The 21,593-nt window shown below is 40.4% G+C and overlaps 1 protein-coding gene across 5 annotated transcripts in view; it reads right to left on the bottom strand.

Moving 5' to 3' along the window:
- Nucleotides 1-21,522, bottom strand: part of MDM2 (MDM2 proto-oncogene) — a 51,780-nt gene extending 30,258 nt beyond the window's left edge. Inside the window, exons 1-11 of one of the 5 annotated variants that reach the window (XR_003998494.1) lie at nucleotides 21,409-21,521; nucleotides 20,883-20,967; nucleotides 13,800-13,874; nucleotides 13,251-13,384; nucleotides 11,704-11,753; nucleotides 10,247-10,314; nucleotides 9,997-10,090; nucleotides 6,264-6,418; nucleotides 5,291-5,449; nucleotides 3,810-3,887; nucleotides 96-761 (exon numbers count right to left, since the gene is read on the bottom strand). Coding sequence is in view for 2 of the 5 variants with exons in the window: in XM_030548773.1 (XP_030404633.1) it covers nucleotides 3,810-3,887; nucleotides 5,291-5,449; nucleotides 6,264-6,421; nucleotides 9,997-10,090; nucleotides 10,247-10,314; nucleotides 11,704-11,753; nucleotides 13,251-13,384; nucleotides 13,800-13,874; nucleotides 20,883-20,963 (897 nt within the window). In the remaining 3 variants the exon portion in view is untranslated. Of the gene's footprint in view, nucleotides 1-95; nucleotides 762-3,809; nucleotides 3,888-5,290; nucleotides 5,450-6,263; nucleotides 6,422-9,996; nucleotides 10,091-10,246; nucleotides 10,315-11,703; nucleotides 11,754-13,250; nucleotides 13,385-13,799; nucleotides 13,875-20,882; nucleotides 21,203-21,408 lie in introns of those variants that run through there. The other 4 variants (XR_003998493.1, XR_003998495.1, XM_030548773.1 and 1 more) reach the window with 4 other exon arrangements.
- Nucleotides 21,523-21,593: the final 71 nt, after the last annotated feature.

A 21,593-nucleotide genomic window follows, 5' to 3' on the forward strand; every position in this document is an offset into this window, starting at 1 on the left:
TCCCACGGGTGTCCCTGCGGAGGGTCCGCTGGTCCCGCGGCTCCAGTGGACCTCCCACAGGGACGCCTGCGAGAGGTCCACCGGAGCCGTGGGACCAACAAGCGGCAGAGCGCCCTCTGCGGCGTGCCGCCATGCTTGGGGCAGCGAAATGGCTAGAGCCGGCCCTGTGCACAGTTATGCTGAAGTTCCTTCTAACTAAAATAAGTTAGCACAATCATCTGAATTGGCTGTCTACAGACTGGACAGGGTTTATCCCGCTTTTTCAGTTTCCTTGCACAAGTAAAACACGACATAAGATGTCCTGTCTTGCCATGAACTATACAGCCATTTTTAGGTCTGCTCTGACATATGACACAGGGCTCTATGCTGGAAAGGGGCAGATTGCATTCCATACTTTCCTCTTTGTCTTCTGTCTCTTTTTTGTCAGGTTCTTTGCAATCCTCTTGACTGCTACAGAAGATACTGCTAGATGTAGATGGCTGAGAGTGTTCCTTACTTTCCTGGGATTCAGAAGTCTGCGCTGTTGTATCCTCACTTTCTTCAACACTTAGTTCTTTATCTTCATTCATTTTCACTTTCTTACAGTCAGGAACATCAAAACCCTCTACATGCTCTAGCTGCGTGGAACTTTCCAATTTTCTCTTTTCAGATTTGTCATTCTTTTCATCAGGAAGCCAGTCCTCACGAAGAGCCCAGCATCTGGGGCAATGCCGTGGAAGGGGAGGGTTCATTTCATTGCATTTAGTGCACTTCCAATAATCCTTTAGTGAATTAAAAGTTAAACATTTATTTGGCATTCCTACTATTATAGAAAAAAATTTAAAGGCGATTATAGTTTCTTTATGTTATGGCTAAAGTATTTACTCAATATTTGTAAACAAAATTGGTCAATCATCACATTTTAAGATGGAAAGAGTTTTAGGAAGAGGAAAGTTAAAATCAGTTACACTACAATTTCTCAGTCTTGCTTTTTTTTCTCCTCGCAATTAAAAATTTGGGTGTAAAAAATTTCTCTCAAAACTGAAGTAAATAACAATGCCAAAGAAAATGTGTTACACAGGCAATGTAACAAAACTGTATACATTCAGCACTGTCATTAGAGCTAGACTCAAATCTATTCCATGATGTGGTTTAGAAATTGGTCTTCTACCTCTCTAATGTAAGTTTGCATATTGCACAGACTATCTGCATATGTATTTACAGAAAAATAAAACTATGTTAAAGTGAAATTATGGTTGCAAGTACTTATCAGTAATTTAGGAAAAATATGTTACAGGGATGCTGTAATTATTCTACAACCAAGCATTATAAACGCAGGATATTCTGAGTTAAGGTTAAATATAAAAGAAATCCAAACATGTTAAGGTATAGAAATGTACATTTAGGGCACTCAAATAGCTTTAGGTCTGCCTTGTAACAACACCATATACTAAACTCATTTACAGATTTAAGATTTCATTTTAGTTTGTACATGGTAGTACATCATACTGGAACCTCTCTTACGCTGCCTTCATGATCCCAGAACCTACATTTCTTTAAATAAAAGTCTCTAGCTGTTAGGTTACTGAGCCTTGAAAATGTGAACAGAGTGTAACTGATGCAAATATGTCGGTCTCCATTTGCAGAACTTGAAACAACTCCGAGGTGTATGTGACCTGATTCATTTATCTTAGTGGGTGATAATAATCACCCAATTATAATACTTTAAAACGTCAACACTGTTAACTCATTATTCAAAGCATATACAAAAGAAGGAAAATCATACTGTGAAGATCTGTAATTTACTGTGAGTGACAGCTTATTCTGGTGCCACCAGTTAGTGGCCGTGGGACAGTATCCCATTGTTTTCTGTCTCCAGTCAAGGAAAAAAGACTAGCAGACCCCAGCAGAGCATCTGGGTTCCTCTAAAAAGCCAGTGGAGCATATGCACCTCACTGAATGGATCTATTTTGAGTATCTGCACAATCTACTGAGAGTGCCATATCATGTGGCAGAGTTTATTCTGTGTACAAAACTTGAGAAGTATCACTGCCATTTCCCCCCTACTCCCTCTCCCCCATCTAACCTGTTTGTGATAAAGCCATTTGTGTTTGTTGTCCCAGGTCAGATTAACCTGATTTTCCTACCACTCCCAATGGTATTAGGAAATGTTTAGGATTAATGATCATTTTCTGCCATTATTTTTCTTAACTGAAAGTTTACACCTGCAAGTAGAGGCTGGTGCACACAATCTTCTTTGGAGAAACTCACAAAGAATTGCCTTGTTTCAAAATGGCTGCCATTACCCATTGTTCTTAATGTAAATGAGATCATAGGTCAATATCTTTACAAATGGCTATAGCCTCCCATTGTTCCCAAGGAGACACCAGGCTGCCTTTAGCAGGTAGCCCTATGAGAGCACAAAGCAGAGAATAATATTTGGCTGTACTGAGAACAATTAGCTCTTCTCAAAATCACGAACTGAGGGAAGCCTGTGGCTTCAGTACTACTGAAAACAACTGAAGGTGGCAGCTATTTTAAAAGAGCACCTTTTTCTGAAATCCTCTGAAGTCGAACATTATTCTCCAGTCTTTGCTGAAGAAAAAAAACTTTCAATTATGAATACTGTGAAAAAATCATTAATCCTAAAAAAAGTTTTCATGTGTAGTCTACGCTCAAGATTTCAATGAGTTTAAACTATATGAAATGTGTACATTTATTCAAGATCCTTCCTCAAAAACCTCAGTCTCACTAACACTGGATGCTCAACTCCTTAAAACATATATTTTAAAATTCATTCTCACACCTACAGGTATTTAACAAATTTATATAAATTCCACTCTCAGTGTGTTGTAATTCTGGGGAATGCAAAATTTAACCTTAACTATGGAGCTGCAACTGGCAATACCATAATTAAAATGCTTGTTTTAGAAGCCTTTGTTCTACTCAGACATGAACTATGAATGAAGAGTAATAATAAAGGTATATTGCCTATTTAAATCTAGAAGTAAATTTAAAAAATATTCTGTTTGTTCCAACCAACCAACCCCTCACCCCCACCCCACCAAACCAACCAATCTCCTTATATTCCCAGAGATATCATTACAGCTGGCTACACAGTACAAGCATGATTAAGGTAGCTCAGCTAATGACATGTTCTGTATGACTAATTTTCCTATGCACTTGTGTGTTCATAACGACAATTTGAAGAAATTGTTCCTTGTTTTAATATTTAGTTTTCAAGACATGTCAGAATGTCTGAATTCAGAATTTGACAAGCCAATGTGCTGAAATTTAAAAAACTTTACACACACACACACACACACAAAAACTGGCCTTTTCAATCTTCTAGACAATTTAAAAACAGTTCCTTTATCCTTAGTGAATTTTCAATATACATTTTTTTTCTATTTTCTTTATTTCACTCAGATTGGACACTGAAATTAAAGTGGCCAGTTTTATTTTGTTTTTTTGTAGACAGAACCAATGCTACCTATGGGTTTCCAAAAAAATTTAAAAAAGTTTTTTTTTTTTTTAAATCCTTCCCTTGTGTTTTAAACAAACAAAAAGTTAGGTCTAGGCTCTAAACTGTGTGCCCCTTTCTCTGAGCCAGTAAAATTTGAAATTCCTGTGTCCACAACTTTAAAATAGCATAGAGAAAGATTGACTTATAGGTCGGTAACTGAAAGACCTCAAACTATAATTTTCCTTTTAATGAACAAAGTCAGATTTTACTTTTAAAATCGTCCACTCAATTCATATATGTTCTCAGTCCTGGTCTTTCATTTCACAAGACCTGTGATTTTTTTATGAACCAAGTATTTACTCACAGCTAGTGAAATTTCAGGATCTTCATCGAATGAATCAGCATCACTCTCTTCAGTCTGATATATCGTCACCTGATATACCTGATGGAAGAAAATATATTTTAAAACTTTCCTTTACTTGGTTTTTAATTTTAAATGTTTTACTAAAAACACAACCCTGAACAAGTAGTAAAGCATACAGAATACTTTTTAAAAAAGCTTTTTACCAGATAGAAAATAGTACTTGCTAAAGTTCTAGATGATGTGGCTATACACTACACGCATTTTCTTGGCATACGGAATTAAGAGGGAGCACTACTACTTACGGATACAGACAATACTGTAATCAACTACCAGTTCTAGAAACTTTTGTTCTCATTTGGGAACAGCCTCTTGGAAGATTTACAATACAGACAGATAACAATGGGCCCCCCTCAAATGGATAATGTCAATTGTGAACAAAAGCTTTAGCAATACGAACATTTCACTAGTCAACATAGAAAATGAAAGACATTAATTCTAATACTCTGAACCATAGAGCTCAGCATTTGTAATTTTTAAGGCTACCTATGCTGTCTCTTAGTGATAGAAGACAGGAGTGGCCAAACTGTGCCTCACAACCTGCATGCAGCTCTTTTACTGTTAAAGTGTGGCTCACGGAGCCACCCACACTCCATATACCAGACTTGGGGAGGGGAGATTAGGACCTCTGCTTTGCAGCAGGGTGGTGAGGTAGTGGCTTCTGCCCAGCAGGGGAGAGGTGGAGCTTTTGGGTTTCAGCCTTGCCAGGCATGCCTGCCAGGGCTCGGGGCTTCAGTGGGAGCGGGGCTGAAACCCAAAGCCCTGGCAGGCACCTTCCACAAGACTGAAGCTCCAAGCCCCAGCAGGTGTGCCTTGGCGCTGAAGATTGTCGTGTACAACTGAGGGTCAGTAAGTTTGGCAATCCCCGATATAAGATCTTAAATAGTTTTTTTAAAATGTATTCTAAAAATACTTCTATTCACTTTTAACTTTATGTCGATAAATATTGTATTTAATATGTCTTGCCTTTCAAAAATTATGAGGTTTTCTTCCAGTAAAGTTCATATATATATTCCAAGCTAAGGCCTTTATCCCGCAAAAAAACATGCATAAGTGGACTCTTGATCCTGCACTGAAGGCCAGTGACTTCAACAGAGAGCCAGTGAATTTTACTGGATGGATGAAGTTCTATGGCCTATGTTATGGAGGAAGTCAGATTAAATTACTGTAATGGTCCCTTCAGGCCCTATATATGACCCCAATGGCGCTCTGCCTACAGGGAGCGTCTTACAGAATCATGACTAAATTTGTACAAAGAAAACTCAGTATAAAGAATGGCAGTACATATTTGCCATACAGCACATGCAGTCATGGAACAAGACTATGGAAATGTTTCATATTGGATTCCAACAAAATGCTTCTGCTATAACATTTCAGATTTTTTTTGGGGGGGGGAGACGGGGAAGGATGGGAAATATACATGCCTCATCATCTTCATCTGTGAGCTCTTGTCCTTCTTCATTATGGCTATAATCTTCTGAATAAATGGACTCAACTTCAAACTCAACACTGAATTGGTCTGAAACAGAATTCTGGTCAAACCAATCATCAGAGTTTTCGCTTAATGAACTGGCATGAAGATCCTGAATAAAAAGGGGAGAGGGGGAATATATTTAAACATCATTAATACACACTTATGACTCATACTGCTACATGTGTATTTAAACATAATAGTAAAGAGAAACACTGTTTAATTGCTGCCAGCCAGAGATAACAGTCATGTCTCAGCCAAATACCTCATACCACTCAAGATGTTGGGATTTCTGCTGCAGTTGCACAATTTAGAAATGTATTATTGGATCTATAAAACCTTTAAAAATTATTTTAAGTGAATTAAAAGAACATTGGAACTGTCTTCAAAACTAGTATGCTGAAATACAATACAAGTGACGTTTAACTTACATTTGCTAACATTTAAAATATACAGAAAAGCAGATGATATACTGTGTGAATTTAGTAACAAAATATTTCACTTCTGTGTACTGAATACTCACAGCATCTTTTATCAAATCTCAAAATGCCTTAACAAAGGTGTGTAACTATTAACCCACATTTTACAGATGGGAAACTGAGGCAAGTGTAAATAAGTTACTCTAAATCACTAAACACACACACTCGCTGGGAATACAGATATTAATACACAATTCAGGGGCACCACTTCTTTTTCTACTGTAGCAAGCGCTAAGAATTCGTTTTGCTTCCTTTTCTGAATATTCATGATGAAGATTTAAGAAAATTCCAGTCTTAAGTTTTGTGATCCAAGCCACATAAAAACACAACACTCAGGTGCTCTGACATCACTAGAAGCATTATTTGTTTCTAATATTAATATGATAACCCACATGCATGTCTGGGAAATTTGAGAACTCAACATAATTAAAAATACATCTTGCTTACAGGACTTGCAGAGTCTATTGAGTCACTACTGTTGCTTCCTTCACAGCATAGCCCACTTACAACACACCAAGAAAGGCTTTCATCAAATGTGAGCGAAATACTGTCTGACTTATGCCGTTTTCTTCTTTTACTAGGTTGTTCATCTGAAGAACTTTCTTCTGTGTCAGAGAGAAAAAGCTTATTAATCCAAAGGCATCTATGAAGTGCATGTTACAAGCATTTTAGTAGGTGTTTAAACTGGATTTTACTTATTTAGAACTTCAATATTAAAATTATTCTGTGTTTTTCAATGGAAAATTAAATAAAGGCACCTGACCTACTTCAAAAAGACAATGAAACACATTCTTGCCATATTCCTAAAAGAAAATGGTGTAAAATTGGCAAAATACTGACATTTCTGAAGCTGTTTTTCGCTGACCGCCCCATCATTAAGATGTATAAATGGAAATTTCCCCAGGCAATAGATACTATGATTAAGGAATCATATGAACGAACTCCTGGCCACCTCTGGAAATTGAGGATTTCATTTTAGCTTTGCGTGCAATGGTATATTTATTGGTATCAGGATTTCTACTATAACCCCAATTTGTGGGGGTATAAAAATCCACACTAAAAATTCCTTAAAGGCTAAAACGTGATGTTCAAGATGTCAACTGTGGAAACATTGTTTTAAGCTGAAGAACTCAAAAACACTGCTTTTTGGATGTTTCTGATGTTTTGGACTCTTGTAGCATGAAGGAGGGCAGGAGTACGGAGACAGTATTTTGGGGATAAATGTATCAAAATTCAACTCCACTGACCTTAAGAAAGGGCATTATAAAAGAATTTGACAAAGACTTAAAAAGCAGCTGCCAAGTCAGTGTGTAATAAATGCAGTGGAGTCAAATTCCCTACCAGGATTGACAAATTGGTTCAATGACCATTCAACAGAGCCTGCTGCCGCCTACAGGTGCCTTTCACAAACTCGCTCTATTGCCCAATCCTTTCTTTGCACTGCAAAAAAAAAAAAAAAAAATTTGAAAAATCCACCCAGGGCCTCTAAGCCTGACATCTTTAGCTTTAAAAGAAAAAAAAAAAAAAAGAACAAAAAACACTTGTACATACTTTGTGACTCCTCTTACTTTCCCTTGATGCTTCTTGGCTCAGAACCTCTCTTTTCTTTTTTTCGCCCTGAGAGCCCCAACCTTCAAACTTAGATGCCCCCAGGCCCAACCGTTGCTCCTGTCCATCGTTGTCCTCATTAAGTTGTCATCTCTCCATGAGGTACTGATAACATGCCAACACCCGGTTTCTAAACATTTACAGTGAAATAGTAGCGGCTCCAAAGGAGCCGCTACCATCCCAATGTAATGAGCGTGGTGGTTTAAGGGGAAGATCTCCTACAAATTCAAAAAACAGCGTACATAAAAACCACTATATTAAAAGAATTTTAAGGCTGTAATAAACTGACAAATGGATGCAAAAACAGAGTTAATGATTAAGCTTGCAATAAGCAGGCACAACAGAACACCCGATTACTCTGGGTTGTGTGTAAGTATTACAAGTTATAAACATTAACTGTGAATTTTCATCCTTTCACCAGTTTGAGTTACAACATTAAAGTGTTCTTTTAATATAGTGTGAATGGCAGTACAGTTTTACAATAGGCTAGGACAGGGGTCGGCAGCCTTTCAGAAGTGGTGTGCAGAGTCTTCATTTATTCACTCTAATGTAAGGTTTTGCGTGCTGGTAATACATTTTAACGTTTTTGGAAGGTCTCTTTCTATAAGTCTATAATATATAACTAAACTATTGTTGTATGTAAAGTAAACAAGGTTTTCAAAATGTTTAAGAAGCATCATTTAAAATTAAATTAAAATGCTGATCTTACGCCGCTAGCCTGCTCAGCTCGCTGCCAGCTTGGGGTTGTTCACCTAGGCTGGCAATGGGCTGAGCAGGGCCTGCGGCTGGGACCCCAGACCTGGGTGGGGAGGTTTATGGGGTCAGGGCAAAGGCCTCGGTGTGAGTGGGGGGGGCAGGGCAGAGGGCTGGGGGGTATGGGGGCTGCAGGGCAGAATGCTGAGTGTGTGGGGGGGGGTCAGGGCAGAGGGCTGGGGTGCTCAGCTCGTAGGGGTGCTCCCAGCCCCCTGCCCTGAGCGGCTCAGGGCAGGGGACTGGACGGCATATACCCTGTTCCACCCCTTTCCCCAAGGCTCCGTCCCTACCTCTCTCTGTCTCCTCTAGGGAGCTGCCTGCACAATGCTGCTCTTCCCTCCTCCCCCTCACTAGGGCCATCAGCTGATTGGCTCAGGGATGGAGAGGAGGCGGAGCAGGAAAGCACCATGCTGGGGGAAGATGCGGGGGAGAGAGAAGCTTGGTTGCCGCAGAACCAAGCTTCTGCCTCTTGCCCCCACTGGGGAGAGCAGTGGGGGGCTGAGTGGAGCTGGAGGCCAGGACTGCGGCAGGCGGCTGCGTGCCGCTCAAAATCGGCTCGCGTGCCGCAGGTTGCCAACCCCTGGGCTAGGATGACTGCCCTGAATACTACAGAGATAATCATATCAGAAATACCTTACATAGATCAAACAACTGAACAAAATATTACCAAACACAGGAAAACAAAATAAAATATTGCATGCTATGATTTTATGTGAAAGGTTATTGTTACCCATCACCACTATCAAGAATCACCAGATAATAAGTGATAAAATGCAGATTGGTGTGGAAACTACCAGTGTGTATTACATATAATTGAAAGTTATGAAGTGTTACCACCAAGAGGTTGAAAGTTGCACACATAAAAAAAACCCCACACACAAAAAAACACTCAAAAATCCCCATTAATTACAGCTACTAAATATCAGAATCAACACCTCAGATTTTAAAAAGATGCATTAACCAATAAATATGAAGTTATATGAAGTTGCCAGGTAGCAAGGCGAGATAGAGAAAAGATTCAGAGGGCCTATTTTCGCAGGTATTTAGGTGACTAAATACTTTTGAAAATCTGGACCAAGATAACTGGATAAAATAAAGCCGTTCACCCCTATGTCACTGACTTAAATCCAATACAAGTAGGTTATAAACAGCAACCAAAAGTTAAAATCTGGTGACTGTCTGAAGAGTTACCTGACCTCAGTTTGATAGTCTCAGCGGAGTGTATGAAAAGATGTCCACATCACAAAGAAAACACCACTGATACCCTTGTTGGTGACATCAGTATAAAGGCAGAGAATTGAACAGGCATGGAGACTGAGTTACCCTATCACCCCGCTGGTAGTCCTTGCAGATCAGGGCTACCATGCTGGTGAGGTTATTACATATATCATAGCACCTAGAAACCTTACTCATGGACCAGAGCCCCATTGTGCTAGGACAGTGGTTTTCAATCTGTGGTCCACGGATCCCTAGGGGTATGCTGACTATGTCAAATATTCCCAAAGGGATCTGTACCTGCAGTCGAAATTTTTAAGGGGTCCACAAATGAAAAGAAGATTGAAAACCGCTGTGCTAGGAGATGTACACACGTGGGGAAGTCTGTATTGTCATTAGTCACATTGTATCTATTCTATGGATAAGCAGGGAAGCTCATTCTCCAGGGCTGTCAATCTGGTACCTTGCACAATGGCTAAAAACATGAAAATGTGGACTCCAACAAAAAACGACATGAGCCAGTGATATACAAGTTTGGTCTAGATGTACATGCTCTTGAAAGGTATGCAGGATTTTCAATATTTTATTATAGATGTGCACATACCAGATTCACTGAGCATCCTCCTAGATGAGGTAGTTGGTCTAGCAGTCAAATTTGGGGATGTCTGTTTTTCGTCAACTAACTCCTGCATGGATTCCTGTTTAACAAAAATACTAAGTAAGCATAATATGAATGTGGATAGCATGAAATTAATTTTAACTTTCAACTGCACCCAAATCTCAATGGCAAAGCAAATGAAGTTGTGAAACTTGAAAGAGTGTATATGTTAGAACGTATCAGGTAGATCAATCACCTTTAGAACACTGCCTTTTTCAAGTTGACACTGGGTCTCATTTTCAGAGGTGTTTGCTACCATAGACTCTGAAAAAGAAGAATACGTAAAGCAATGCATCAGAAAGGAAATATCTGCAGGCTCAAGGGACTGCAGTGAAAGTTGTAAAAAAAATATACTGCAAATATTTTGTACATATTGTTTTAAATCTTAATTCAGAGTATACTTAACATTTACAAAAATCACTTCATACTCTTAAGAAACGTTCAAGGTTTTCTTTAACATTATATACACAATTATAAGAAAAAATGTAACAGTTTTGGAATTTTTTATAGATGAAAGAATATTGGGAGAAAATATTCTTATAAATAAAACACACTTTACTACATTATTTACAAGAGGACACATACAAGATCCACTGGTTTACAAAAGATGACATCAAGCTCTGCGAGAGATGTTTAGTCATTAATATACTACTAAGACACACAATTGTTCTAACTACATTGTCAGAATGAACCCTGAACTACACAATGCAACTGGTTATTTTCATGACAAAAAGGTATCCATTTAGAACAAATTTAAGTATAGTAAATACATATCCTCTTTATTTAACTAGATTTTATCTTTGAGATCTTCTATCCTTCTACTCTGCTGTTCTGGCCAAGATTTTCAAAAATAGGAGCCTTACATTAAGCCCCAAAGCCCATATTTAGGGACTTGACTGATTTTCCAGTGTTGAGCACCCAACTGCACCCACTGAAGCCAATGGGAGACGTTAAGTGCTCCATACTTGGGAAAAATCAAGCAGATTACATGTATAAATGTAGATTTAAGAGTCTTTTTAAAAATTCATCCCCATATTTAACTTTCATTTCACTCATTTCTTAAATTTAAATTACATCACAGCTGCATTATCCATCCTTCTCTTGCAGATATGAATAAACTGAAATAGACCATAGCCTATTTTATGAAATTATATATGGATTTATTAAACTCATAAGAATAAAGTATATAGATTTTTTTCCTGTTACTTTTATTGTTTATCGTGTCAACTATTACAAGACAAATGTTAACTCAAATTAGACAAGGTAGTTAAGGATGAACCAATTTTCAAATATTTTGTTTTTTAAAATATATTCCTTAGCCTGAGTTGAGTATGTAAAGAAAGCGGAATCAAAGTCTGCACATAATGTCTTATCCTGTTTCCAATGAAAATATTGCCAGTGACTTCACTATGAGCAAGTTCAAGCCCATTTTCTGTGCTAGACCCATAACCTTAAAACAGTTTATTTGTAAAAGATGCAATTCACCTCCAACAGGGCTACAAGAGAGTGACAATAATTACATCATCTATCAATGGATGAAGTTAACTGAATATCGCCTATAAAGTAAGTTAATAGAGCTTTCAGAACTTTTGCATTAATAAAGACCACCCCCCGTCCCCGTGGGAAAAAAAAGGCCTTTCAACATTAACTTACCTTGTTGACTGACTGCTATCAAATTTCTGGAAATCATTGAGTATACTTTCCTTGAAGGGAGACAAAACAGACATTTCATAGATTTAAAAATCATAAATTAGAAGTTCCTATTTACTGTGGTAAATTTAGCCAAACTAGAAGAAAGACCAAGCTGAAAATATTGATTATTTTGCAGTGTCATGATTAGAACTGGTTGAAAAAGAGGTAAGTGGATTTTATGAAAAATTCAAAAGAACTGAAAATGTTTCTGTTTTGCTCAAAACTTTTCACAGCATTTTTGGATGTTTTCATTTTATTTTGGTGGGGAAACCACCACCAACACTTAGAATTTGCCTTTTTAAGCTTTCCACTCCTCTTTCACCACCCCGTTATAAAAAGAGAAAATAGTACAAAAAGTGAAACTGTTTTCCCCCTACCAAAACAAACTGAAGAAACTTTAAATGCCTTTTTCTAAAAAGTTGGAAAAAATTCCATTTTGAATTTTTCTCAAAAAAAAAATTTCAACAAGATCAGGAATTTTCTTCTGAAAGTTTCAATTTTGCCAAAATGCCATCTCTCACTTAACCAGCAGTTGGGCCACCTCTAGTCATGATTCACAGCATTTTTAATGGAACTTGTACAGCATTATTTCAGGGTTTAATCCAGAGAAAAATATCTTCAACTTTTAGGGCAATGGCAAGACCCAGGTCATGCATATTGGCTTTGCAGCAATATAACCTATTTCAGAAGAAAGTGTAGCCTCTTGCAAAGAAAAATCTTCAGCCACCATCACTCTGCACTGAGGAGTTGTGTAGCTGCCTGGAGAAAAACAAAAGAGTATGCCTCTTCTCTGCAATTCCCTTTGCTGGACTTGGTCACCCATGCATAAGGAGTCCATAACGGGAAAAGGACAGTCTGAAGTGCTAGTGTAACATCTAACTTATGTTGCTGTTACCTCAAGAAGTAGAGGGGAGAATCTCTCTTCAAAGTAGACAGAAGCCCCTAAGGCAGGGGTCGGCAATCTTTCAGAAGTGGTGTGCTGAGTCTTCATTTATTCACTCTGATTTAAGGTTTTGCTTGCCAGTAATACATTTTAATGTTTTTAGACAGTCTCTTTCTACAAGTCTATAATATATAACTAAACTATTGTTGTATATAAAGTAAATAAGTTTTTTAAAATGTTTAAAAAGCTTCATTTGAAATTAAATTAAAATGCAGAGCCCCCCGGACCAGTGCCCAGGACCCGGGCAGCATGAGTGCCATTGAAAATCAGCTCGCGTGTCACCTATGGTACAAGTGCCATAGGTTGCCTTCCCCTGCCCTAAGGTTACTAAACCTCAGAAGTTTGTGTTGCTTCTGAGGTCTGGCAGTTTAAATATAAATGTGGCTGAATCGTGCCTCCCTCTAAAAAAAATTGGACACCTGGCCAGGGGGCATACAATTATGAGAATTCTATCTGTCAAGACTTATCCAAATAAAATATGCAACAAATTGCAAACCAACAGATAAGTTCAGAGTGTTACATACATTTCATACTGATCTCTATCACAAAGAATATGAAATGTTACCTGTGTTCTTTTACCGAAAAGCTTGGTACCCCAAATAGATCTCCAAGAAGATCATCTCCACAGTGGACAATATGCTGCTGTTTTTCATCATATAATTGTTTAGACATAATATATTGGCCAAGATAGAATATTACCTACAATGCAAGTCAAATATATTTATAACTTTAAAATATAAAACAAATATAAAATAACCTATTTCAACCCCCCTAAGAGTCTATTCTCTTTTCAATTATCAGCTACAACTGAATAAATAAATACTACTTTACATAGCAGTTTTCACCTGTAGTTCTCAAAGCTATATACAGTACTCCATTTTACAGACAGAGAAACTATGGTATAGATGTTAAGTGACTCGATCGAGGTCACAAAGCAGGACTATGGCAGAGCCAAGAACAGAACCATCTTCCAGCTTCCACACTAATGCCGTTTCCAGTAAGCCACATTATTTTTCTTTCATTATGAGGTAACTGGTAAGTATGGTAAACTTGTAAGAGTGAAACTTAATTTATTGCTACTCATCATTGTTAGTGAGAAGTTCTGATAATTTACCTCTTTCATTGTAAAAGTGTCTTTTTGGGCACCTGCAAATTTTAACAACTTCAACAATAGTGGCTTCGGCTTAACCTGGGGGGGGAAAAAAAAAGCAAACAACATATTTCATTTTTATAGTGCATGTCCTGAAAGAACCACAGATTACTTGTGTATTACACCCACAAACCTATGTTAAAAGAGTGTTAATTTCGTTGAAACGTCAAGCATCGCTAAGTTGGGACATGGCAAATTTTGGTTCCCTGTGCAATCTTAATTTTGTCATTCCCCACAGTGCATTTATCGGTCACATCAAATGAAATAGGAGTGCTGTGAAAATCTGTGTGTCATCACGTAATTAAAGACTGTGACAAAATACATATGCACATGGAGGCTAAAGTAAGATTCCAGAGGCAAAGACAGCCTTTGCAACCTAAATAAAATTTGTTTACATGCTTACATAATTTCCCAGGCTTTTCTTTTTAAGAAAAAAGATAAACAAATCCTATTACAAGCAAATGTAACAATCCTCCCTCCCCCAAATCATACATCATCACTTGGGTGCGAACCCTGAGCTTTCAGCAGTGTAGCACAGACTGCTCCCCCTTGACTACAGCGCTTACTACATTAGCTGGTAAGTAGAAGGCTGTTATCCCAAGGCGGGACCCAGCCTAGCTCTCTCGCACCACCAGAAGGTTTGGCAGCTCCTACCCCACAGTGCCCTCAACGTTAACTAGATGGCTCATTAGAGCTATTTGCTGGTTTGGGGCATAAGCCCCTGTTTCTCTCTCCTCACATCTTCTTGTGCTATAGCAGCTCTAACAGTTCTTAAGTGTTCCCAATATAGGGTGCGATGCTGCTGTTGCTGGTTCAGCAGCAGCACGAACCTGGTCCTAACATGTTCATGTTTAGTTATTTCAACGAGACAAAATATTTCTGAAGAATGGGTGAGAGAAGGGAAATAGCTTTTTTCAAAAACACATCTCTCAGCAAAACCTGAACTGAATGTCATGGGACAAAATGGACAGCTCTTCAGTCCAAGGACTTTCCTTCTACCATATTTCAAAGGTTTGACGCAGTTAGAGCTTCTAAAAACAAAAGGGCCACAAGAAATTTTTTATATGGAAAGTGTTAGGCAACCTAATTACTTGCTCAACCCAACAATACAAACATACCACTGAAATGCAACAGATGGATAGATATACAGCAGAAAGGAACAAACTACATCAAATCAAGTGTAAACGTATAATTAGGGAGACCAAAAAAGAATTTGAAGAGCAACTCGCAAAAGACAAAAACTAACAGCAAATTTTTTAAAGCACATCAGAAGCAGGAAGTCTGCCAAAGAATCAGTGGGGCCCCTAGAGATCGAGGTGGTAAAGGAAAACTCAGTGAAGTCAAGGCCACTGCATCAGTCTTCACTGAAGAGGATATGGGGGAGATTCCCACACCTTAGCCATTCTTTTCAGGTAACAAATCTGAGGAACCATCCCAGATTGAGGTGTCAGTAAAGGTGGTTTTGGAACAAACTGATGACTTACTATGCGTACATTTATCAGGACCAGATTGGCATTCACCCAAGATTCTAAAGGAATTCGAACATGAAACGGCTGAGTAACAACTGTGGTACATAACCTATTGTTTAAATTAGCCTCTGCACTAGATGTCTGGCAAGTAGCTAACATAACATCAATTTTAAAAAGCCTCAAGGCAATCCTGGAAATTACAAGCTAGTAAGCCTAACATCAGTACCATGTAAACTGGCTGAAACTGTGTGTCTGATAATTGTGTTCTTTACTACAGATCAAGGGTAGTCTTTTTTTGGGGGGAGGGGTCAAGGTCCAACTATCATGGTCAAGGGATAGGCAAAGTTCAGACTCCAGAGAAAATTATAAAATAAAGTACAGTAACAATAATTATAAGTAAATAAGATTTTGGGGTCCATTCAAAAGCATCTGGCAGTCCAGATTTGGCCCATGGTCCACCTATTGACTACCCATATGAACACGATATGTTGGGGAATAGTCAACATGGCTTTTGTAAAGGGAAATCATGCAGAATCCAATCTAGTAAAATTATTTGAAGGTGTCAACAAATATGTGGACAAAGGTGATTCAATAGATATACTTGTACTTTCAGAAGGCCTCTCACCAAAAGGCTCTTAAGCAAACTAAGCAGTCATGGGATAAGAAGGAAGGTCCTCTCATAGATCAGTATTAAAATATAGAAAACAAAGGGTAGAAATAAGTGGTCAGTTTTCAAAATGGAAGAAGGTAAATAGCGGTGTCCCTCAAGGATCTGTACTGGGACCAGTGCTGTTCAATATATTCATAAATGATCTAGAAAAAGGGATAAACAGTGAGCAGCAAAGTTTGTAGACAATATAAAAATACTCAAGATTGTAAAGTCTAAAGCTGACTGTGAAGAGTTACAGATGGATCTTACAAAACAGGGTGACTGGGCAACAAATGGCAGATGAAATCCAATCATAGAATTGTTGGACCTGAAGGAACCTCGAGACGTTGTCTAGTCCAGTCCCCTGCACTCATGACAGGACTAATTATTATCTGAACCATTTCTGACAGATGTTGGTCTAACCTGCTCTTAAAAATCTCCAATGATGGAGATTGCACAACCTCCTTACACATTTTATTCCAGTGCTTAACTACGCTGACAGGAAGTTTTTCCTAATGTCCAACCTAAACCACCCTTGCCGCAATTTAAGCCCATTGCTTCTTGTTCTATCTTCAGAGGGTAAGGAGAATAATTTTTCTAACTCCTTCTTGTAAATTGTTATGTCCCCTTCTCAGTCTTCTCTTCTTCAGACGAAATAAACCCACGTATTTCAATCTTCTCTCACAGGTCATGTTTTTTAGACCTTTAATCATTTTTGCTGCTCCTCTCTGGACTTTCTCCAATTTGTCTACATCTCTCCTGAAATGAGGCATCCACAACTGGACACAAAACTCCAGCTGAGGCTTATCAGCACGGAGTAGAGCAGAAGAATTACTTCTCATGTCCTGCTTACAACACTCCTTGCTAATATATCCAAGAATGTTCGCTTTTTTTTTTTTGGCGCAAGAGTGTTACACTATTGACTCATATTTAGCTTGTGATAAAGGCAAAGTTGATAAACGCAAAGTAATGCACAATGGAAAAGGTAATTCCAACCATACATACAAAATGATGGAGTCTAAATTAGTTGTTACCACTCAAGAAAGACAATGGAGTCACTGCAGATAGTTCTCTGAAAATATCCATTCAATGTGCAGCAGCAATCACAAAAGAGAACAGTACGTTAGGGACCATTAGGAAAGGGGTAAATAATAATACACTAAATATCATAATGCCTCTAGATAAATCCATAGTAAGCCCACACCTTGAATACTGCATGAAATTCTGATTGTCCCCTTTCAAAACAAGATCTTAGAATAAACATAAATGCAAAGAGGGGCAACAAAAAATGATTAGGGGATATAAAACAGCTTCCACATAAGGAGAGATTAACTAGATTGAGACTGTTCATCTTAGAAAAGAGATGACTTCAAGGGAACATGATAGAGGACTATAAAATCATGAATGGTGTGGAGAAAATGAATAAGGAAGTATTATTTACCCCTTCACATAACATAAAACTAGGGGTCACCCAATGAAATTAGTAGGCAGCAGGTTTAAACTAAACATAAGGATATACTTCTTCACACAATGCACAGACAACCTGTGGAACTTGGTGCCAGAGGATGTTGTGAAGGCCCAATGTATAAGTGGGTTAAAAAACTATTAGATAAGTTCATTAATGGGTAGTAGCCAAGATGATCATGGATGCAACCTCACGCTGTAGGTGTTCCGAAACTTTGACTGCTGAAAGCTGGGACTGGACAAAAGGGGATGGATGGCTCACTCAATAAATTGCCCGGTACCATTCATTCCCTCTGAAACATCTGGCACCAGCCATTGTCAGAAGACAGGATTCTGGGCTAAGTGGACCATTGGTCTGACCCAATATGGCCATTCATATGTTTTTACAATGGATTCACAAAGGGAATGAACATCTCACTGAAACAGAGAGAATGTATCATAAGTAGACAGAACTTAGGGCTAGTCTACACAGGCAACACTCAACACTTTAACATGGTTTGTGCAGTCATGGTAAAGTGCTCGGATTGAGCTCTCCCATTGCTCAAAACAAAACAAAAAAAAACCCTCACTGTCACGATGGGCATAGCTACCAGTGCGGCTCCCAGCAGTGGTGCACTGTCCATACTGGAGCTTTATAACGCTGAATCTTGCTGTGCTCAGAGAGGTGTTTTTCACATCCCTGAAGGAGAAAGTTGCAGTGCTGTAAATTGCCAATGTAGACAAGCCCTTAACTATTTAAGCTCCGATTCTGCAACTGGATAGATGTGGAAGCTTGTGCCCAATGGGACTCTATACTAACACAAGGATCCACCCAGGCATTGTAGATCTGATCGCATTTCAAGGCCTTATAATCACTGCTTTGATTTCCATGACAAAACCTCTGACTTTTAAGGTATTTTGATTTTAAATGAATCACTGTATTTTTCCATCCTAAGCTGCACGGTATATTTTCATGAACATCTGGCTTTTGTCATGTTTTCCTACCTTTTTAGCCTTTTAAACTATTCGTAACTATTTAACTTTTCTAACAAAGTAAATTCACTTGCAATAGCATGCCATAACTTTTTTAATGACTTAAGTCACATCTGATGTGACAGAAACCATAGGATAGTGACTAACACCATTGCTGCAGCACTGGTACAGTACTCAGACAGAAGAGTGACACACTTAATGAATCACCACACCCCTGGGCTTTTCATTGTAAGGTCTATGTCTCTTACCCTTGCTTTTAAGTTCCAATGCAGCACAAGATGGTATGGACACATACTGAAAACCTATAGTTAAATGAAAACAACGAGAAGTCCCTGTGGCACCTTAGAGCCTAACAAATTTATTTGCCAAAAAAAAAAAAATTGGTGCCACAAGGACTCCTCATTGTTTTTGCTGATACAGACTAACATGGCTACCACTCTGAAACCTGTCACCATAGTTAAATAGAATCAGTTAAATTCACACTCTCTCAGAAACAATACAAACACCATGTAGTGCTAGAACATACACCTGTCCCAATGCTCTAATATGATTCTGTCAAGATTTCCATTTTAAATGCTAATTTTATGGGTTTTATATTCTGAATGGATCTAGTATCAGAGGGGTAGCCATGTTAGTCTGGCTCTGTAAAAGCGGCAAAGAGTTCTGTCGCACTTTACAGACTAACAAACGTATTGGAGCATGAGCTTTCATAGGTGAATACCCACTTCGTCGGATGCATGGATCTAGTAATCTGTTCAGGGCTCAAACTTGGCATTAAAATCAAACATCTGTTAAAACATTTCTTTAAGAACACATTTAAAAGCAACAAAATCCCAGAAACACAAAGTTTAGGTGGCTGTGCCATCCTTCACTCCCAACCATGAAACATGATTTATTACACAAGTGTGCCATTCAGGGCTGGCTCTAGGCACCAGCAAAACAAGCAGCTGCTTAGGGCGGCACATTTGCAAGGGGCAGCCTTTGGGCCATCCTTTTTTTTTTTTTTTTTTAAACTCACTTCCTCCCCTCTCACAACCCTGCAGAAGCAGAGCCAAGGAGCATCTCGGGATCCAGCATGAGAACTGAGAACCTATGGGACCCTGGGAGCTGTAGTTCCTTGCCTAGCTCCCTGCCTATAGAGCCAGCCCTGGAGCAGGGAAAGAACTACATTTCCCAGAAATCCCTTGGGAGCTATCAACAGGAAAGGGAGGAGTAGGGAGTGAGGTAGCTAAGCCATGCTGCAGCTTGCTGTGAGTTGAAAGGGGTGGCACCGTGAATGGGAAACAATTAGCCCAAGGAGTAGAAGGCTTTGCCCCAGATATCCCCTTCAGAAGGCTTCGCTAGACTGGATTAGGGATATTGATGTGACCTCGCCTTGCAGCCCCCAAAGAAGGAATTGGGTGGACTAAATGGACAGTGCCCCTCTCTATCTGAAGCCTACCAAGGGAGGTACATGGATCCCACTAGAATTTAAAATGAAAAGTAAGGGAGGGGAGGCTCTGGACCTGGGCAGCTCTTTAGATACAGTACCAGGCACTTAGGAGAATTTCCTCTTCTGAGCCATGGAAGCAGAAATTGACTTTCCTTTTCCAGATACAGCTAATATTCAGAAAGGGAATCTAGCCCCTACCTTCCAGATCTGAACACCCTCAAAATTCAGGAGTGCTCAAGCTCAATTCGGGCAGCTGTTACTTCATTTCTCCCAAATCAAATATGCTGATCCAATGTAACTTACTGTAGAAAAAGTAGGATAAAACTGAGCAAGAAATGCTTCCCAGTGGTTTTTAGGACTGGAATTGCTATTTTCAACAGCCATTGCCTTTTTTTTTTTGTTTAAAATGAAGACAGTGACATTGCATTGCTAAATTCCCCATAAAAAGAAAAAAAGAGTCAAACAAAAGAATAATAAAGGCATATAAAGTTTTCCTCATTTATGTAGGACAGTCTTATAATATGCATCTAGATATCCTCCAATCACACAGGCTGAAAATTGTTCCACTTTACTGCAGTTCTGTAACTATATGGAAACCTAACCTGTCTGTATTCTGTGCACATCTAAAATTCCTGCTGTATGACCTGCCCTGGGAGTGAGTTACCAGTGACCCAGGGCTGAGACAGCAGGAGGGTGCAGATTGGGGGGAGAGCCCAAGGCTGGGGAATCAGGGGGAGGGCGGTGGTGGAGGGGAAAGGGAGGCAGACAGTGCTGGGGCAGCAGCCGGTGTGGGTGGGGCAGCAGGGTAGTGCGGGGGGCAGCCAAAAAAAACGGTTTTGCTTGGGGCAACAAAAAAACTACAGCCAGCCGTAGTGCCATTGAGAATCCACCTGACTTCCCTGGCTTTAATCCAGTATGAACATCGAAGTTTCCTGGCACTGATATAGGCGCAGTCACCATCCACATTCTCCACACCTGTCTACCAGCAGGTCCATTGGAAGCAAGCCCCGTAGGCAGCAGGAAAACCGCGGTGCCCCTGAGCCGGGGCCAGGGCTACTCACCAGTGCCTCCTGCTCGGCGGGGGGAATGGCAGAGGCGCCCAGGCGGTCGTCCGACCCAGCTGACATCTTGGTGTTGCACATTTGCCTGCAACGAGGAGAGCCGGTGTGAGCGAAGCGGGGCGTCCGCCCGGAGGAGCGGAGCCAAGCCAAGCCCAGCCCTGGGCGCTCCCGGCGGGCGCGCGGCTGAGCTGAAGCGCGGCACTGGCATGAAGCGGCGGGGCCGGGCCGGGCCGCCTTTAAATAGCGTCGCCAGGCGAAGGCAAGTCGGGGCTTAGCTCCTCCGCTGGCCGCAGCCCGGCATGTCCGAGCATGACCCGGGGGTGACGCTGCTGAGTCACCGCGGGGGCCGCGCGCGCCGCTGCTGAGTCAGCCAACGGCTGGAGCGGCCGCCTCAGTCCGGCCCCTCGCCCCAGCCCCGCGGCCTCCCTCCGCGGCGCCTGCCCACCAGGAGTCCGCGAGGCGCCCGGCCTACCCCGCCCGAGCCCCTCCCTCCGCCAGCCAGGCCCAGCGCCCCGTCCCCACGCACCACCAGCCGCTGGGGAGAGGGAGGTGCCGCTACCTCCCGCGAGCGGCCGCGGCCGCGGCCAGGCCCGCTCCGAGCGCCGCCATTTCCCCGACACAACGCCCACGGGCCGGCGGCTTCCTCGCTGCGCACCCGGCAGGCGGGCGCCCCCTCGCGGCCACGAGAGCCTGCCCGGCCCGAGCTGCATC

This window comes from Gopherus evgoodei, chromosome 1 (genome assembly GCF_007399415.2).
Source record: "Gopherus evgoodei ecotype Sinaloan lineage chromosome 1, rGopEvg1_v1.p, whole genome shotgun sequence".
Lineage (NCBI taxonomy): Eukaryota > Metazoa > Chordata > Testudines > Testudinidae > Gopherus > Gopherus evgoodei.